Source organism: Lepidochelys kempii, chromosome 1, assembly GCF_965140265.1.
Source record: "Lepidochelys kempii isolate rLepKem1 chromosome 1, rLepKem1.hap2, whole genome shotgun sequence".
Taxonomy (NCBI): domain Eukaryota; kingdom Metazoa; phylum Chordata; order Testudines; family Cheloniidae; genus Lepidochelys; species Lepidochelys kempii.
The window spans coordinates 259,185,705-259,203,709 of record NC_133256.1 but is presented as its reverse complement, the minus strand read 5'-3'; the positions used below and the strand labels follow the sequence as shown (position 1 = coordinate 259,203,709).

The following is an 18,005-nucleotide window of genomic DNA, read 5'->3' as shown; positions in this document are numbered from 1 at the left end:
GTTAGTGTAATGGAGACTGAACTCCATTTGTACCCCATAGGGATAGTCCCACACAAGACAAAGCATGTATGCAGGGGGGTGAACCAAAGGCACTGCTGCAGATGCTGTATTCTGTGGATAAAATGCGACAGCCTCCAGGGGTTGTCAATACAACATTTTTCTTGAATACTAAATTAACTTTAAGAGGAACATATTGTGCTTAAGCCTCAATTTACTGTTCCTTTCCATCACTGAAGTTTGTACGTTTGTTTCTACTGTGCCACTTACTTCCATCTCTATTGTAGGAGTTTTCCCTATTGTTTGATATTTAGCATCAATTTTGCATGGTATTCAGCAAATGTTTGTGCATACTGTTATGTGTTTGAATTTAATAACGATTTGAGATTAAATAATTCCATTTGAGCCTGTTACTTGACAAAGATTATTACTCTTTGATTAATACAGCATTATATAGAATACAAAAGAATAGATACATCAAAGGTGTTAATGTAAGGTAAAGAGATGACCTCTCTCAGCCTGCACTCCTCACAATAACTTCTAAACACTGGGTTTATGGTTTATTACAACAATCTGTAACCCACTAACCCCCTCTTTTTGTCCAGTGACTGCATAGGTGTTAATGGGCCATTCTACTTTGAATAAAAACAAGGAGGAGTCCTTGTGGCACCTTAGAGACTGATACAGACTAACATGGCTACCCCTTTGAAACCTGTCTACTTTGAATGGTCCCTTACAATATGTGCTAACTACTTACGCTAAACAATCTGTTCCATCTTGCATAGATGAACCAAAGCCAGAATTGCTAAAGCAAGTATGACCTTTGGCAGACTTTGTGCAAATGTGTGGGTGGGTAGAGGCATTAGTTAACAAACAAAACTGAAGGTCTACAAAGCCATCGTGTTGCCAACTCTTGATATATGCACGTGAAACCTGGATGGTGTGCAGACACCATGCTGAGAAGCAGAATCACTTTCATAGGGGCTGTCTGAGGAAACCGGTGAGGATAAGATGGCAAGACAAGGTTCCAGGTACTGAGGTTCTCATACGGGCAGGTATTCCAGGCATCCATACTCTGTTGATGAATTCATAGCGAGATGGCAGGCCATGTCACCAGAATCTCAGATGAGCAACTGCCAAAAATCTTTTACTGCGAGCTAACGGTGGGAAGGCGCTCTCAGGGAGGCCAGAAGAAACATTTCAAGGAGTCCCTCAAGTTATACTTGTGGCATTTCAACACTGACCCAGAGTTTTGGGAAGATCTCGCTCATGATCATTCTACCTGGCAAAGCCTTATCCATACTGGAGCTACAGTCTATGAGCAGAGGAGAACTGCTGAGGCAGCGCAGAGCACCAGCAGCATAAATCTCACAACAGCAACATGTCTGCTGTTAACCAAGTAACCCATAGCGGCATCTCTTGTTCAGTGTGCCACAGACTGTTCAAAGCTCGAATTGGCCTGATCAGCCACTCATGTGTTCACAGAAACCAAACCAACCAGTGATGTTATGGCCTTCTTCAAACTCCACGGATGAACAACACTAACGTGCTAACTGCTTATGCTAAACAATCTGGTTCATCTTGCTTTTAGCTGTAATGCTAGGAGTACCTTGCCCAGTCCTGAAGAAGAGCTCTGTGTGGCTTGCAAGCTTGTCTGTCTCACCAACAGAAGTTGGTCTCAAAAAAAAAAATTACCCCACCTTGTCTCTTTCAAACCCTCTATCATTTTCTAGGTGTGAAACAAAAAAAACTCCTTTTTGGAGAGAAAATACTTTTGCATGATTAGTTTTAGCATGCGTTCTGTTTTCATAATTACTAATGGAATCTCTTATGGTCCTCAGTTTACCTGATTGTGGAGCACACAGCAAGCAGTAATAACAGTGGGAATATTGGTTTCACTGAGGTCTAAGCGAGTCAGTAAACTGCGCCAGCGCGCCTTTAAACGTCCAAATGCACATTCTACCACCATTCTGCACTTGCTCAGCCTGTAGTTGAACAGCTCCTGACTACTGTCCAGGCTGCCTGTGTACGGCTTCATGAGCCATGGCATTAAGGGGTAGGCTGGGTCCCCAAGGATACATATAGGCATTTCAACATCCCCAACAGTTATTTTCTGGTCTGGGAATAAAGTCCCTTTCTGCAGCTTTTGAAACAGACCAGAGTTCCTGAAGATGCGAACGTCATGTACCTTTCCCGGCCATCCCACGTTGATGTTGATGAAACGTCCGTTGTGATCCACCAGAGCTTGCAGCACTATTGAAAAGTACCCCTTGCAGTTTATGAACTCGCCAGCTTGGTGCTCCGGTGCCAAGATAGGGATATGGGTTCCGTCTATGGCCCCACCACAGTTAGGGAATCCCATTGCAGCAAAGCCATCCACTATGACCTGCACATTTCCCAGGGTCACTACCCTTGATATCAGCAGATCTTTGATTGCGTGGGCTATTTGCATCACAGCAGCCCCAACAGTAGATTTGCCCACTCCAAATTGATTCCCAACTGACCGGTAGCTGTCTAGCATTGCAAGCTTCCACAGGGCTATCGCCACTCGCTTCTCAACTGTGAGGGCTGCTCTCATCTTGGTATTCATGTGCCTCAGGGCAGGGGAAAGCAAGTCACAAAGTTCCATGAAAGTGCCCTTACGCATGCGAAAGTTTCGCAGCCACTGGGAATCGTCCCAGACCTGCAACACTATGCGGTCCCACCAGTCTGTGCTTGTTTCCCGAGCCCAGAATCGGCGTTCCACAGCATGAACCGGACCCATTAGCACCATGATGCATGCATTGGCAGGGCCATGCTTTCAGAGAAATCTGTGTCCATGTTCTGATCACTCACGCGACCGCACTGACGTCGCCTCCTCGCCCGGTATCACTCTGCCAGGTTCTGGTGCTGCATATACTGCTGGATAATGCGTGTGGTGTTTAATGTGTTTCTAATTGCCAAAGTGAGCTGAGCGGCCTCCATGCTTGCCTTGGTATGGCGTCCGCACAGAAAAAAGGCGCAGAACGATTGTCTGCCGTTGCTCTGACGGAGGGAGGGGCAACTGACGACATGGCTTACAGGGTTGGCTTCAGGGAGCTAACATCAACAAAGGGGGTGGCTTTACATCAAGGAGTGTTTCAGGCAGGACTTCACGGAGGGTTCCAATAAGAAATGGTGCACCTAAGTTATTGTTCTTATTGGAATAAGGAGGTTAGTCTGGCCTCTGATTGATACATGGCTAGATTTACCTCGCTGCACCTTCTCTGTGAGTGACTGCAGTGTGACCTAGAGGAATGAGTCCCCTAGACGGGGGAGGAGGGGAAGCAAATGAGTACAAAACAAATCTGGTGTATTTCTTGTTTTGATCCATTCCATCTATCTTTTACATCTTTGGCTGGCAGCAGACGGTGCAGAAGGACTGCATGCCATCCACATCTCATGGCTGCCTGGCAGAAGATGATGCAATAGGACTGCTAGCAATCCGTATCACCTGCCTGCTTACCATAAGACGGTTCAATAGGACTGACTGCAGGACTAAAGAGAATGACCTGGTCAAGTCACTCCAAATTTAGTCCCTGCGCCCATGTCTGCCCAAGCGCTCCTGGCCGACGTGGCCAGGAGCACCTCGGACATGATGATGATGGCTACCAGTCGTACTGTACCGTCTGCTGACACAAGGCAAGGGGTTGATGCTGCTGTGTAGCAATGCAGTACCACGTCTGCCAGCACCCAGGAGACATAGGGTGACGGTTACCTGAGCTGGCTCCATGCTTGCCGTGGTATGGCGTCTGCACAGGTAACTCAGGAAAAAAGGCACGAAACGATTGTCTGCCCTTGCTTTCACGGAGGGAGGGAGGGAACGGGGGCCTGACGATATGTACCCAGAACCACCCGCGACAATGTTTTAGCCCCATCAGGCATTGGGATCTCAACCCAGAATTCCAATGGGCAGCGGAGACTGCGGGAACTGTGGGTTAGCTACCCACAGTGCAACACTCCAGAAGTCGACGCTTGCCTCGGTACTGTGGAAGCACTCCGCCGAGTTAATGCACTTAATGCACTTAGAGCATTTTCTGTGGGGACACACACACTCGAATATATAAAACCGATTTCTAAAAAACTGACTTCTATAAATTCGACCTAATTCCGTAGTGTAGACATACCCTGACGCAGGTCACATGAAAACACCCCCAGGCAGAGCTAAGCAAGTTACTGCTTGCACGAACTTCTCAGATGCCTCCTACATGTGCAGAGAACTTCTGTGTAGACACAAAAATAAACACCATCAAGCAGAGGAACATTATTTATTTTTCTAGTACTATTTTCTGAGAAGTCTGATAACATTCAGGGTTTCTTTGTCATCTAACTACAGACAATATAAGCCACCCAGTCACAATCAGTTGAACTACTGCTCACCTTAAACATGGCTTATGTATGTGCCCTTATTTCCAGGGCCGTCCCAACCCATACGCAAAGTACACAGATGCGTAGGACACCAGGAAATTTGGTGCCCCAAGCAGCTGTGTGCTGCTCCAGCCCCTACTTCACATCTTCCCCATGCCCACCCCACCCCACTCTGCGTCAGCCCCGCCTCTTCCTACCCCTGCTCTGCATAGGGGGGCTGCATAGGGCACCAAAATGGCGGCGGGATAGCTCAGTGGTTTGAGCATTGGCCTGCTAAACCCCAGGGTTGTGAGTTCAATCCTTGAGGGGGCCATTTAGGGATCTGGGGCAAAAATAAGGGACGGTACTTGGTCTGGTCCTGCTTTAAGCAGCGGGTTGGACTAGATGATCTGAGGTCCCTTCCAACCCTGATATTCAATGAAAGCTAGGGACAGCCCTGCTTATTCCTCTCAGGCTTACCTACATTGAGCTTTTCTTAACATTTCCCACAGCTGCAGTCCCACCAGCAGTAGGAGTTCCAGTGTAGACAGTGGCCTGGTATTTTTACCACTGTATCATCCAGTCCTGCTCAGAGTGAGTCTGGATGACATAAATAGATCTAAACACACCGGATCATTGCGGACGCTAGCATGTGTCCATTGATATCACCAGTAGAACTGTGCTGGTGTTAGCAAAGGTGAGAAATGTTTGCCTATCATAGACAAAGCCTAACATGTTTCTGCCTACATAGGCAAGAGGCATAGGCATAGGAATAAGCTACAGTAATATTATAAGACAGCAGATGGCATCTAAGTGCAAGCAGCCAGTCCAAGGGGACCGATATAGAGCATCCTTACAAATCCTTACCTACAATAACCATATGGTTGAAGTATGATAGCTTGAAAATTTTTCTAATATGGATCATAAACCCCTAGCTACCATAGTGTAAATAAAGTGCAGCCATTCACACATTAAGGCCAGAAGGGACATCGTGATCATCTAGTCTGACCTTCTATATAATACAGGAGATTAAATTTCACTCAGTTACGCCTGTATTGAGCCCAATAACTTGTGTTTGGCAAAGGAAATATAAGAAGCAGAGCTATCTGATTTTAGTTCTGGTATATACTGAAAATACTGGCAATTAACATCAATGTTCTCTCTAATTTTTTCCATCCACGTGCGGAATGAATTTTGTTCTGTGCACCAATATCAAGGTAATGTGCAGATATGTGTCACCAGTAGAAACAAAAATCCTAGATATAATATATATATATTTTAAAAGCTACCATAGGGATAATTACTCCAGGCAGCATAGATTAGGCATTTTAGAACTCACTATTCAAAGAATTAATTTTAAGCACAAGAGAAATAAAATTATGAAATGCATAGACCAGTGAAAAAACTAAAACAACAGCACTTTGAAAGACTAAAATTACAGAGAATGTATGTACATTGCAGGAAGTACCAAGAAGTATGTGTTGGGAGGTGTGTGTGAGAGAGACTGGGTGTGTGTGTGTGTATAGATATATGTGTGTTTGTGTGTGTGTGAGAGAGAGAGAGAGAGACACACACACACACACACACAGAGCGAAGTTCCCGCTAAGCTGTGCAGCCATACAGCAGCCTATAAAGCGCCGCACAGGCACTCAGGGCTGTGGCGGGGAGAGATGCCTCTCCCCCAGTCCTGGACCTGCCAAGGCCATAGGAGAGGTGCCCCTCTTCCAGCCCTGCTGCGGCCAGGGGAGAGGTACCCCTTTCCCGACCCGAACCCAGCCTGGCCCGGACCTGCCGTGAATGGGGGAGAGGCACCTATCCCACGGCCCTAGCCCCGGAGCTGCCACGGTGGGGAGAGGCACCTCTCCCCACACCAGCCCAGGTACTGCTGTGGGGAGAAAGAGCTGGGGGGAGTCCTCTCTCCCCGCCGTAGACCCGAGGCAGCCTGGACCCCAAAGCCCTCATCCCTGGCCCCACCCCAGAGCCTGCACCCCCAGCCGGAGCCCTCCCCCTCCCCCCCGCACTCCAACCCTCTGCCCCAGCCCTGAGCCCCCTGCCACACTCTGAACCCCTCGGCCCCACCTCTGCCTCATTAATTTTGTTATGTGCAGCAATATCACCTCCATATTGGTGCACATAACAACAAAATTCATTACGCACATGGGTGGGAAAAATCAGAGGGAACTCAGAGACAGTGAATGTGTGTGTGTGCTGGCTGCTGGGGAAGTCTATGAGAGACTGCGTGCTGTCTTTTTAAGCACAGTGGAACTCATCAGGAGGCTCATTCAGACAGCAGCTGCTTCTGGCAGCTCTGTCCTGCTCCTGAGCCCTGTCCTCCCTCCCCTGCTCTGTGAAGATGGGGTACATGGGTGGAAGGGAGGCAAGGGGAGGGGGACACCCTGACATCAGCTGCCCCCCCACCTGCCTCCACTCTGCATAGCAAGCAGGCAGGTTCCAGGAGCAGCTGGCCAGGGGCTCCAAGGAAGAGGGTAAGAGCAACGTGGCTGCAGAGAAGCAGCTGGGAGGGGTACCTGAACACATGTTGCTGGACGTGCGGGGCTCGGCTAATCAAGTTTGCGGCACTTGATTGATTCTTGGGCAGCCATGTGGCTGCACAGCTTAGAGGAAACACAGATTAGCATACTATAAACATAGCTCAACATTCCCTCACACTGCCAGACACATATGAGCCACTGATTCAAACATACAGGCCCCCACTCAGAGCCTAGTGTACTACATCTGTCCTCCAAAACACTGAGTGGAATTACCCCACATATTTTCAGCCTCCACTCAAATACTACAGCATCTTATGTTGAGGATATACAAAGAGAGTAGAGGCTGTTTGTGGAAACTTAACTTTGACTTTCAAATATTTGTCACCACTAACTTTAATTTGAATGTCCAGGTGTTCAAACATTTTGCTTTTGTCATAACTACAGCTTTCTCTAATAATGCATTAACTAATATCTATGTCCACTCTTAACTGAATCTTCAACTTTATATAATCATGATCTTACATATAAAGCATGTTTTGTAAGGTATCGGGGAAAGGTTATGATCTGCTGAAAGTCATTTCTCTATCCATAGATGTATATCATTAATGCATATGAAGTTATGAGAATTGTGTTGTATGCTTGTCACTACAACATGCTATAAGTTGATGAATCAGCCAGATATTAGCTCCCCAGAGGCAACAACAAGGAAAGTAACCAACTCCCGAGCAGGGTGTCAAACAACCCGTCAACAACCATTGTCCAGCAAGGGAGCTACAATTCATTGACTCATCTACATGAGGCCACACCAGAGGAATTGCTCAACCTTGCCCGGAGACTCAGCAATGCCCCCAGACATTCCTGGACTTGTGCTCCCCAAGCATATGGGACTGAGGGTATAAAACAGAACACAGTGGCCACATGCTTGGCCTTTCTCCTTCACCCACCTACACTGCAAGCAACAAGGATATTCTGAAGACTCGAACCGAGGGGACTGGCCCAGATTTCAAGGATGAAATCTGTGTACTATGAACTGCAATAGCAAGTGGGGTGAGAAAAACTGCTTAATCTAGATGTTGTCCAGTCTAATAGGGTTGAGAGTTTAGACTGTGTGCTTATATTTTATTTCTTTTGGTAACTAATTTTGACTTTTTGCCTATCACTTAATATCACTTAAAATCTATCTTCTGTAGTCAATACATCTGTTTTAGTATTTATCTTTACCAGTGAGTTTGTATGAAGTGTGTGGCAGATCTGCTCAGGTTTTGCAAAGGTTGGTGTATATCCACTTTCCATTGATGAAGTGGTGAACCAATTAATAAATCTGCATTGCTCATCTTGAGCAGTGCAAGATGGTATGGGGCTGGGAGCTGGGGGGATTTGGCTCTGGTGCCTTTCTGTGTGTGATTCATGAGTGCCTCTGGGAGCATTCATGCAATCTAGCTAGGTATGGGGTCTCCACGTGCAGTTGTGCTGAGTGATAACAGCACCTGAAGGGGTTTGCTGCTGGTTACTAGCAAGGCATTGTGAGAGACAGTCCAGGCTTGAGAGAGTTCAGGGGGCACAGCGGTCCCACAGTCCCAGGCTGCACCCTGGGGATGCCATCACACATCCCAGTGGAGAAAGTATACCCAACTGCTGAGTAGGAGGCAATTGCTTGTTAAGAAACTACTACTGTAGTCCGCAGTTCAGACTTTTCTTCCATGCCATACTGTCTGTGTCTTTATTGACATAAACTGTGACCTTATAGATCATTGTTGCAACCAGGGTCCTCTGGTGGCACCAGGTCTTGTACAGAGGAGGTCAAGTGGGGTGTCTATGGGAAGGTTGTAGTTTGCTGGTTATGATTATGCTGTCTGTATGTGTGTATCATTTTTGTAGTTGAAGTTATGAATATTGGCTATGTATCTGTTTAATTCTAAGTAGCCTCAGTGAAGCATTTGGTCAGCTTCTTGAGAAAGGACTATTCTCAGTAAGTGCCCAATCAAGAAACACTTAACTGACAATGGACTTTGGGAGATGCCAATCGACATCTGAGCTTTCCTGGGAATGTTCAAACTAACATGTAAACAATGGTGTTGGCCTGCAAAAAGCTGAATCATTCATAGACATTTGACTTGCCCAGGTGACTGCAAACTCCGTCTTGTTGAGGGGATTTTACAGAGGAGAACAAAGGGGTTTCCACTGACAAGAGAGAGACTATATAAGGCCCTGGAAACCCCTCCATTTTGTCTTCAGCTGGCTCAAAAGAAAGCCTCTCCACCCCAAAGAGATGTCTGAAAGAAACTGGAATAAAGGACAGTAACTACGGGGGTGTGAGTTATTGCTGGACCCAGACTAGGAAGGAGTCTGGTCTGTCAAAGAAGCTCACTGGAACATCTCTGAGGGTGAGATTTACCTGCATTTAGTTTCTTACTGTATCAGGCTTAGACTTGCGTGTTTTTGTTTTATTTTGCTTGGTAATTTACTTTGTTCTGTCTGTTACTTGGAACCACTTAAATCCTACTTTTTATATTTAATAAAATCACTTTTTACTTATTAATTAACCCAGAGCTAGTAATTAATTCCTGGAGGAGCAAACAGCTGTGCATATCTCTCTATCAGTGTTATAGAGGGTGAACAATTTAGGAGTTTACCCTGTATAAGCTTTATACACAGTAAAACAGATTTATTTGGGGTTTGGACCCCACTGGGAACTGGGCATCTGGGTGTTGGAGACAGGAGCACTTCTTAAGCGGTTTTCAGTTAAACCTGCAGCTTTTGGGTGACATGGTTCAGACCTGGGTCTGTGTTTGCAGCAGGCTAGCATGTCTGGCTCAACAAGACAGGATACTGAAGTCCCAAGCTGCCAGGGAAAATGGGCTCAGAGGTAGTCTCAGCACATCAGGTAGCAGTCCCAAGGAGGTTTCTGTGACTCAACCCATCACACTGTCCTCTTCCTGCCAGCTTTTTATCTGTGATTAAAGGGGCTGACAGTTGTCTCCTCAAGCCATGTTCCTCTCTGGAAGGAGGAGAGAAAGAGCAAATCAATTCTGGAGCAGGAGAAAACAATTCACTGGTGCCAAATTAATTATCTCCAGAATTGGCAGAAGTACCTGTTACATAATAACAGAAATTAGAAATGAAAAAAACATAATGTAGTTTATCCTCCATGCTTGCTGACCAGTGAAAGATTACTCAATACAGTATATACCCCAGCGTGTTGTTTAGTTCCTGTGGGGCTTCTATTGCACACTGACTCAAGTCACTCCTGGGCTCAGGACAAATCACTACCACATCGCCATTCAAGAGTAAAGGAACCAGAGCGGTTTTATTTGGCTATCACCCCATTAGGCAGGACACCATCTATCACTGCCTGCCTTTGCAGCCACAGGGAAGTCATTGGTAGCAAGGTTGAACGACATTTACACATCAGGCCTACCTTCCCTTCAGGGATGCTCTGACTGGCTGTAGACCCTCAAGCACATCACAGATAGGACATCACAACTATAATCCTGCATCAGGCTTGCTTTCCCTCAGGCATACTATGGTGACAGGCACCTGTCTCTTAAGCAGCCCCTCCCTTCCTCCCTGCCTGCCAGCCAGCCAGATCTGTCCCACATAGTGAGAGCTGAAGGTCTGCTTTCCTTGTGAGTCAGCCCTCAATTGAACTGTGCTCTCCCCTTTTAACCTCTCCCTCTAAACCTGCCACCGCAGGTATGCTGGGGCAGGGCTGACTGAGACCATAGCAGCTCATTCCTGGTAAGTGTGCAGTTGTATTCCCCATTGCACAGATGCTGGTTTCCTCCAGGCCCCAGAGGTGCTCAACCCCCAGCTCTGCCCCCAACCACCCACTTCCCCAAGCCCCCACCCTGCCTCGCCTCTCCCCCGCTGCTTCTCCCCACCCCCACCCCAGCTCCCCCCAAGCTCCCACCCTTACCCATTCCCACCCCTGCTCTGCCCCACCTCTTCCCACCCAGTTCCACTCCCTCCCCCAGGTATGCCCTGTCCCTTCTTCTCCCCATTGCCCCCCCCCCACAGATCCTCCTGCATGCTGCAAAACAGCCGATCACAGTAGGTGGGAGGCACAGGGAAGGAGGGGGAGGCTCTGATCAGCAGGGCCACTGGCAGATGGGAGGCGCTGCAGGGGGGGAGGGGAGGAGCTGGCTGCCAGTGGGTGCTAAGCACCCACTAATTTTTTTCCATTAAAAGCACCCACAGAGTTGGCACCTATGCCCCATCGCAGTCTCCTAGGGAGATTATTCCAGTCAAATGGAGATCACTGGCAGGAGATCTATTTTAAATGTAATACCGCCACCCATCACAGTGGTATCTGAGTACCTTTCAAATAAAATTGATAGCAATAGTGAAGTCTCTACTGGATTTAATGGAGTAGCTGCCACTTCTCCCTTTTTGGGGCAAAAATTTTAGTTGGGGTGTGGGATTCATTTACCCTTTTTTCAGTTTGATGTGTTACAGGGTTTGGGGGGAATGACTGGGGGGAGGCGTTAAAGTAATATTTGTTTCCTGTATCCAGCTAAAATTTTCCTTTACTCAGATTCACTCAGTTACTCTTATTTATATCCCTAATACCATTTCAATCAATCCTTCTTCCATGGTGTTTACATCCTTCAAGTTTTCTAGGTAGTCATCCTCTTCCCCTCCGTAGTTGTTAAGTCAAGTTATATATTTAATTATTTTAATCTTTTCTTGTGCGTCAAACTCTTGATCTTTTTGTTGTTGTTGTTCTTGGAATATTCTCTAGTTATTCAAAGTCTTTCTGGACTTGAGGTGCCTGTCACCATACTCTCTATCCCTTTTAGGTCAGGTGTTCTTAATCTTTGACCTGGTATCAGCTATCTGGTAATGGCAGAATGAACTTGTGCTACTCCTTTGCCATTGGCTTGACAGAGAGAACCAGGTGTTTGCGAAAAGTTTCACACAGCACAATGTACACAAAGGGGTTGAGGCAACTGTTCGCATAGCCTAGGCTGATGGCTGCATTATATGTGTAATAGAAGATAAGAGTGGGGTGACTGATAGACAGCTGTATCAACTGTAGTAAGTGATATGGTGACCAACAGATAAAGAAGACCAGGCATATAGCAATGGCAATCACTCTTCTCATCCTCAGCCAGACACTGCATTGGTTAGCTGGGACTACAAAGGACTTCATGTGTCGAAGTATCTGTGCATATGCGGCAACAATAACTACAAAGGGAAGAGCGAAGGCCAGGAAGAACTGGTACAAGGTGAACCAGTACAGGTCAGTCTCTGGATTGGGGAGGCGGATGTCACAGCCCACAGTACCACCAGGAAATGGGATGAGCCTGGCAAAGAGCCATACTGGAGTAATGCTGATGAACAAGAGTGCCCAGAGGAGGCAGATGACCGAGGTAACGACAAAGGGCTTCCTGAATCTTGAAGAGGAAATGGGGTGAACCGTGGCCAAATATCGGTCTATGGACATAGCAGTAAGAATATAAGTGCTGGTGAACTGGCTGTTGGCATCCATGGCAGTGATGAGTGTGCACATGATTTCACCAAAGTGCCAGATCCCATTCCCCATGAGTTGGTGGACCATGAATGGCATGCCCAAGGGGAAAAGGAGGTCCACTACCGAGAGATTGGTGATGAAGATGTCTGGGACATAATGGCACCAAGGAACTTGGATTTCTTCACTATTGTAAAGATGATCATAGAGTTGCCAGCAATGCCAAAGAGACAGATGATGCCAAACACAGAGGGCAGGATGGTGCTGGTATAAGAAAAGCTCTGCAGTCGTGGCCACTCTGAAACCAAAGGAAACATATTTATAACAGGTGGACTTTTGTCATTTATGTTTGTGACAGAATTTGGTGCTGGAAAAATGACTCTGCCAATGCACCTCCAGACTAGCCCTATCACACTGTTTGCTGTTCCACACAAACTCTGCCAATGCAGCAGCCTTTGTTATTCCAGTTCTGGGCCACACCGCTCTACCAATACACCTCAACAGGAACACAGGAATTGCCAAACTAGATCAAACCAGTAGCTCCTGGAGTCTAGTATCCTGTCTCTAATAGAGAGCAATAAGAGATTCTTCAAGGGAAGATTAAAGAAGACCCATAATGTACAATTATGGCATAATTTACCCTTTGAGAAAGTTTCTTTCTGAATCCAGACATTTCATGATTAACTTATACCCTGAAGCGTGTGGGATTTTATCCCTTATACTTTATTATCCTAGTTAATGTAACTGCAGATGTTCTTCTTATCTGTTTTAACCAAAGTCTAATCATATTTGAAATCACAGTAAGCTCTTGGCCTCGATATCTTGTGGCAGTGAGTTTCACAAGTTAACAGTGTATTGTATAAAAACGTGTCTCCTTTTAGTTGAGTAAATGCCCCTTTTGTTGTTGTGTTGAAGAGGGAGTAATAAGCAGCATCCAATGTACCTTCTCTGGACTCTGTATTATTTTCTATACCTCTATTATTTTCCTTTTTATTAATCTCTTTTCTGAAACAGTTCTAGTCTTTTCAGTTTCAACATGGAAATCTCTCCGTGCCTTTATCATTATTACAACCCATCTCTGGACCCTTTCTATTTCTGCAGTATCTTTTTTGAGATTTAGTGACCAGGCTGAACCCAGTTGTAATGAGGTGGAACAACTTCATTCTGGCACACAGGGGGTTAACTCATCCTGTTGGGCTCAGCTAACCCTGCCCCTTCCCCCTGGCAGGAAGTGTAGGGGTGGGGCAGTAAATATAAGAGCAGGAACCTATTGCTTAGTTGAGAGGAGACTAGGGAAAGAGTCAGATGTCCTTCCCAGGGAGCTGAGCCATCCATGGAGACAATGACTGGCTGTGGCAGGCAATGTCTCCTGAATCAGCCTGGAGACAGGCAAGTAGAGCCCTGCGTGGATAGCCATGGATATAAATTGGTATCTGTGGAATGGCAGGGCTCTCCTGGGAACTGCAGCAACAAAAGGAGCAGAACATGAGGTTGCTGCTCCCAGGAGCCAGTGGCCCATGCTGGTGGCTCCTCTGGCACAGCTGTACCATCTCCAGCCCCGCCCCTGTCCCTTCCATGCAGCTGTCTGTGTCTCCTGTCTGGGGGTGTGTGTGCCACTTGAACACAAGAGCATGACCAGTGACAGCTGTCGGTCAGCCTGGTGCCTGCCCCAGTGGTCGAGGCTGGGGGTGATACAGCCGTGCCAGAGGAGCTTCTGGTGTGGGGCGCTGGCTCCTGGGAGAGGCAGCCCCATGTTCTTCTCCTTTTGCTGCTGCAGTTCCTGGGAGAGCCCTGCGGTTCTGCCGATACTGATCTATATCTGCATCTGTGGGTATAAATTTGTATCTGTGCAGGGCTCTAAAGGCAAGCCACTGCCCTGGGAGGCTGAGGAACCCACAGAGAAAGTGGAGAATGAGCTGTTCATCAGGGAGCCTGGGAACCAGCTCCCAGCAGCTGCAGAGCAATCCAACCAGATGCCGATAGGAGCCAGTCCAGGGAAATGAAACATTGGCTTTGTGTTGCTCGGAGGCAAGGCAGTGACTTCATGTTTCCCTGACAACCCAGTGATGGGATCACCTGTTGCTTAAAGGGCCCTGGGCTGGAACCCCTTGGCCCTGTCCCTGCACTTATGGTTGGATGAGTGCTAACCCCAAGGCCAAGAGGCCTCAGCTATTGCCTGTTTATTGGCCCAGCCCACACCCAGGAAGCCTGAGCTATTGCTTGTTTAGTTGCCCCTCTGGATGCCAGGATGCCTGAGTGATAGATCCAATGTGGATGCTGAGTCCCAAGTGCTGCCAAGAGGGAATGCCCTGACCCTGAGATGCAGGAGCCATACACCAATATGCCAGGTGAGGGCGTACCATTGATTTATATATGGCATTATACTCCTTTCTTGAGAAAACAGCTTGATTCAGAACTGATAGGGGGTTTTTTTGTTTGTTTTGTTTTACACTGTGCTTTTAGCCCTGATCCTATGCTATGGTTAAGGAGCGCTCCCAGCAAGCACTGAAGGGAGTTGCAACAATGGCTTGGGGGTCATCTCTGTCTGGTCCCTGGCATATATTAAAAGCCCAGGTTTCAGAGTAACAGCCATGTTAGTCTGTATTTGCAAAAAGAAAAGGAGTACTTGTGGCACCTTAGAGACTAACCAATTTATTTGCGCATAAGCTTTCGTGAGCTACAGCTCACTTCATCACTTCAAGTGAGCTGTAGCTCACGAAAGCTTATGCTCAAATAAATTGGTTAGTCTCTAAGGTGCCACAAGTACTCCTTTTCTTTTTATTAAAAGCCCACAGGGTGTTCTCTGATAAATTGGCTGCCAATGGCAGCTGGAGATCAGAAAGCATAAAGGAGCTTGGTCACACGCAGTTTCCTCCAGCAATGCCCCTGACACCAGCGGCTGGGGGGAGGGAGGGTACGGGGTTCCTTAGGAGGCTCTGTAGGAACTCTGCCACCCAGGAATTCCTTTACTCTTGGGAAATCTTCAACTGGCTTGATATGCTCAGTTTAGTGCTGCTTTGTAGCAATGGACAGTGCAAATCAGCCCCAATGTACCAGAGAAGCAGGGCATTTTTCTTTAAATTTCCCACCATTGTAGCATTGGTGCAGCTCCATCAGTAGCCGTGATAGCTGAAGTTCTTGTGTAGACAGGGTACCAGCCACTGCTAGTATTGCAAAACCTTTGTCATCTAGGCCTGCTCCAAACAGGGTAGAGGACATAGTGGCTAAAATGCCAGAAGCCTATCTACACTAGTACTCTCACAATTGGTGGAACAGCAACAGTGGGAAATAGCCTGCAGACACAGAACCCAAGAAATCTAACAGGAGAAAGTTGGGCTATATTATTTAAAAATTAATCTTGTTCCTGATTTCTTAATTCTTTCCTCTCTTTCCCAGGACAGTAGCAGGTGGGTTTATTATTTTGTGGGTGGAGCGTTTTTGGGTCTAAGGCCTACTTTACACTTAAGATTTAGGATGATATAGTTACTGTGATCAGAGGTGTGAAAATCCACATTCTGAGTGGCATAGTTATACCCAACCTACCTCCTAGCTAGCATTGCTTGGAGAGGTGGTATTCCTACAGCAACAGAAAAACGCGCAGAAATGCCTGGCTGCCTCTGAGCCTAGGAGCCACAGGGACATGCCGGCTGCTTCCGGGAGCCACCTGAGGTAAGCATCGACTGGCCAGAGCCTGCGCCCCTTCCCGCACCTCAACCTTTGGACCCAGCCGTGAGCCCCCTCCCGCACCCAAACTCCCTCGCAGAGCCCGCACCCCAACCTCCTGCCCCAGGCTCAGCCCGGAGCCCCCTCCCACACTTTGAACCGCTTGGCCCCAGCCCAGAGCCCACACCCCAACCTCCTGCCCCAACCCAGTGAAAGTGAGTGAGGGTGTGGGAGAGCGAGTGATGGAGGGAGCGAGGATGGAGTGAGAAGGGGCAGGGCAGGGGTGTGACCTTGGGGAATAGGCAGGGCAGGAGGCAGGGCAAGGGTGCTTGGGTTTGTGCAATAAGACGGTTGGCAACCCTAATGTAGCCATAGCGTTATTCTGTGAAGCTAAAGGAGATGGGTGGGAGGTGGTCTGGAAGACAGAGACTTAGAACCTTAAGTGTCAAGTGTAGCTGTCCACCATTGGGTCCTGGTCTGGAGCTTGGCGGACGGGACAGGCCCAGAGGATATTACAACACCAGAGCCTTTCACCTAAGGTAAGAGGCCTGCTGGAAAAGACCTTTATTGCTCAAGGGCCCAGACCCCCAAATCCCTGTACTGAAGAGGAAGGCTGGACACCCTTGGGGTGGGAGTGCTGAAGGGCAGGTGTTTTCAATGGGGAGATGACCTGTCTGACCACTAGGTGGCATTGTGGGCAGTTGTGCATCTTCTATAGCCTCAGATTTTTGTTTCCCAGATTTCTAATATCTACTGCTTCAAAACACTCTTTTCCCAATATGCATCTCATTTTACCCCTCACCCTCCCTTGAGCTGGTTACTGGCAGGTTTCAGTTCATTTGGCTTCTGTACTTCTAGTTACAGAGACAAAGTGGGAGAGGTAATATCTTTTATTGGACCAACTTCTGTTGGTCAGAGAGACAAGGTTTAGAGCTTACACAGAGCTTTCCTTCAGGTTTTGCAAGCAGTTTGGTTAAAAGGTGAATTACTTATATCACCCATTGAACCCCCCATCACACTCCTCCTCCCTCCCTGGGATAGAAAGCTATACTCACTGGTGGAGGTCAGAGGGACTCCAGGTTCAGAGCTGATGCAGATATTCAGTTCAAGAGGCAGCTGATCCATGGTTACATCTCACTCTTCCCCAGCTGATCACTCCTGTGGTCTCATGCAGATTACTGCAGCCTCAGTGCTAGCAGTTTCTTGTAACAGCCTCTCTGATTCCAAGGGGGAGGGTCTGTCTCCCAGCGTTGCTGCTTCACTGCTTACATTTGGTACACACCACTTTCTCTCCTTCCTTCTCCATCAGTTCTCACGGACATCACCCAGATACAGTAATATGCAGAAGGAGATATAAATTAACCTTTTCCCTGCCTGTCAGATATACCAACACTGCAACTTGCATTTGCTAATATTGCTACATCTGTGGAGATGTTGGTCAGCCAGAGAAGCTAACCTTCACCTGCCTATCTTTGTTTTCATAGAAAGGTTCACCAGGTGTTTGGGACTTAGTCTCTTTAGCTGAACAGTTTCTGACAACAGCTTTTTTACTCACTGCAACACTGGGTTCTACAAAGGAAAAGTATTTATTTACTAATTTTTAGAGTGTGCATTGCCATAGCAGCATGGGGTTGCAACTACAAAGAATAAAACAAAAAATGGATTGAAAAACCAAAACATAGTCAGCCAAGTGCTAAAGACAATAAATGCCTCTCCGGCTGCTCTGAAGGTTGCTAGACTCAGGCTCTGTCAAACTGCTAATGGGAGGGGATTCAAAGATGGGCTCCCTCAATTGAGAGAACTCTGCCCCTAAACATGGAGGGCTAGAATCTGGTCTGTCATTCTGGTGTAAATGGGAGTTGTTCCCCTGACAGTAGATTTACACCAACGTAAACTGAGAGCAGAATCTAGGCTGAAGTGTTCAGTTGCAGCTTCACCAACAATTTTAACTGCCATAAAGGGTGTAAGCTCTAAAGTTAATAACCATCAACTTGAACTGCAGTAGGAAATATATAGGA

The 18,005-nt window shown here is 47.2% G+C and overlaps 1 protein-coding gene across 1 annotated transcript; it reads right to left on the bottom strand.

Moving 5' to 3' along the window:
• Positions 1-11,715: 11,715 nt before the first annotated feature.
• MCHR1 (melanin concentrating hormone receptor 1) lies at positions 11,716-17,112 on the bottom strand. Its single transcript, XM_073336770.1, is given in 3 exon segments — positions 11,716-12,483; positions 12,486-12,622; positions 17,043-17,112. Coding segments are annotated over 3 exon segments (975 nt in total).
• Positions 17,113-18,005: the final 893 nt, after the last annotated feature.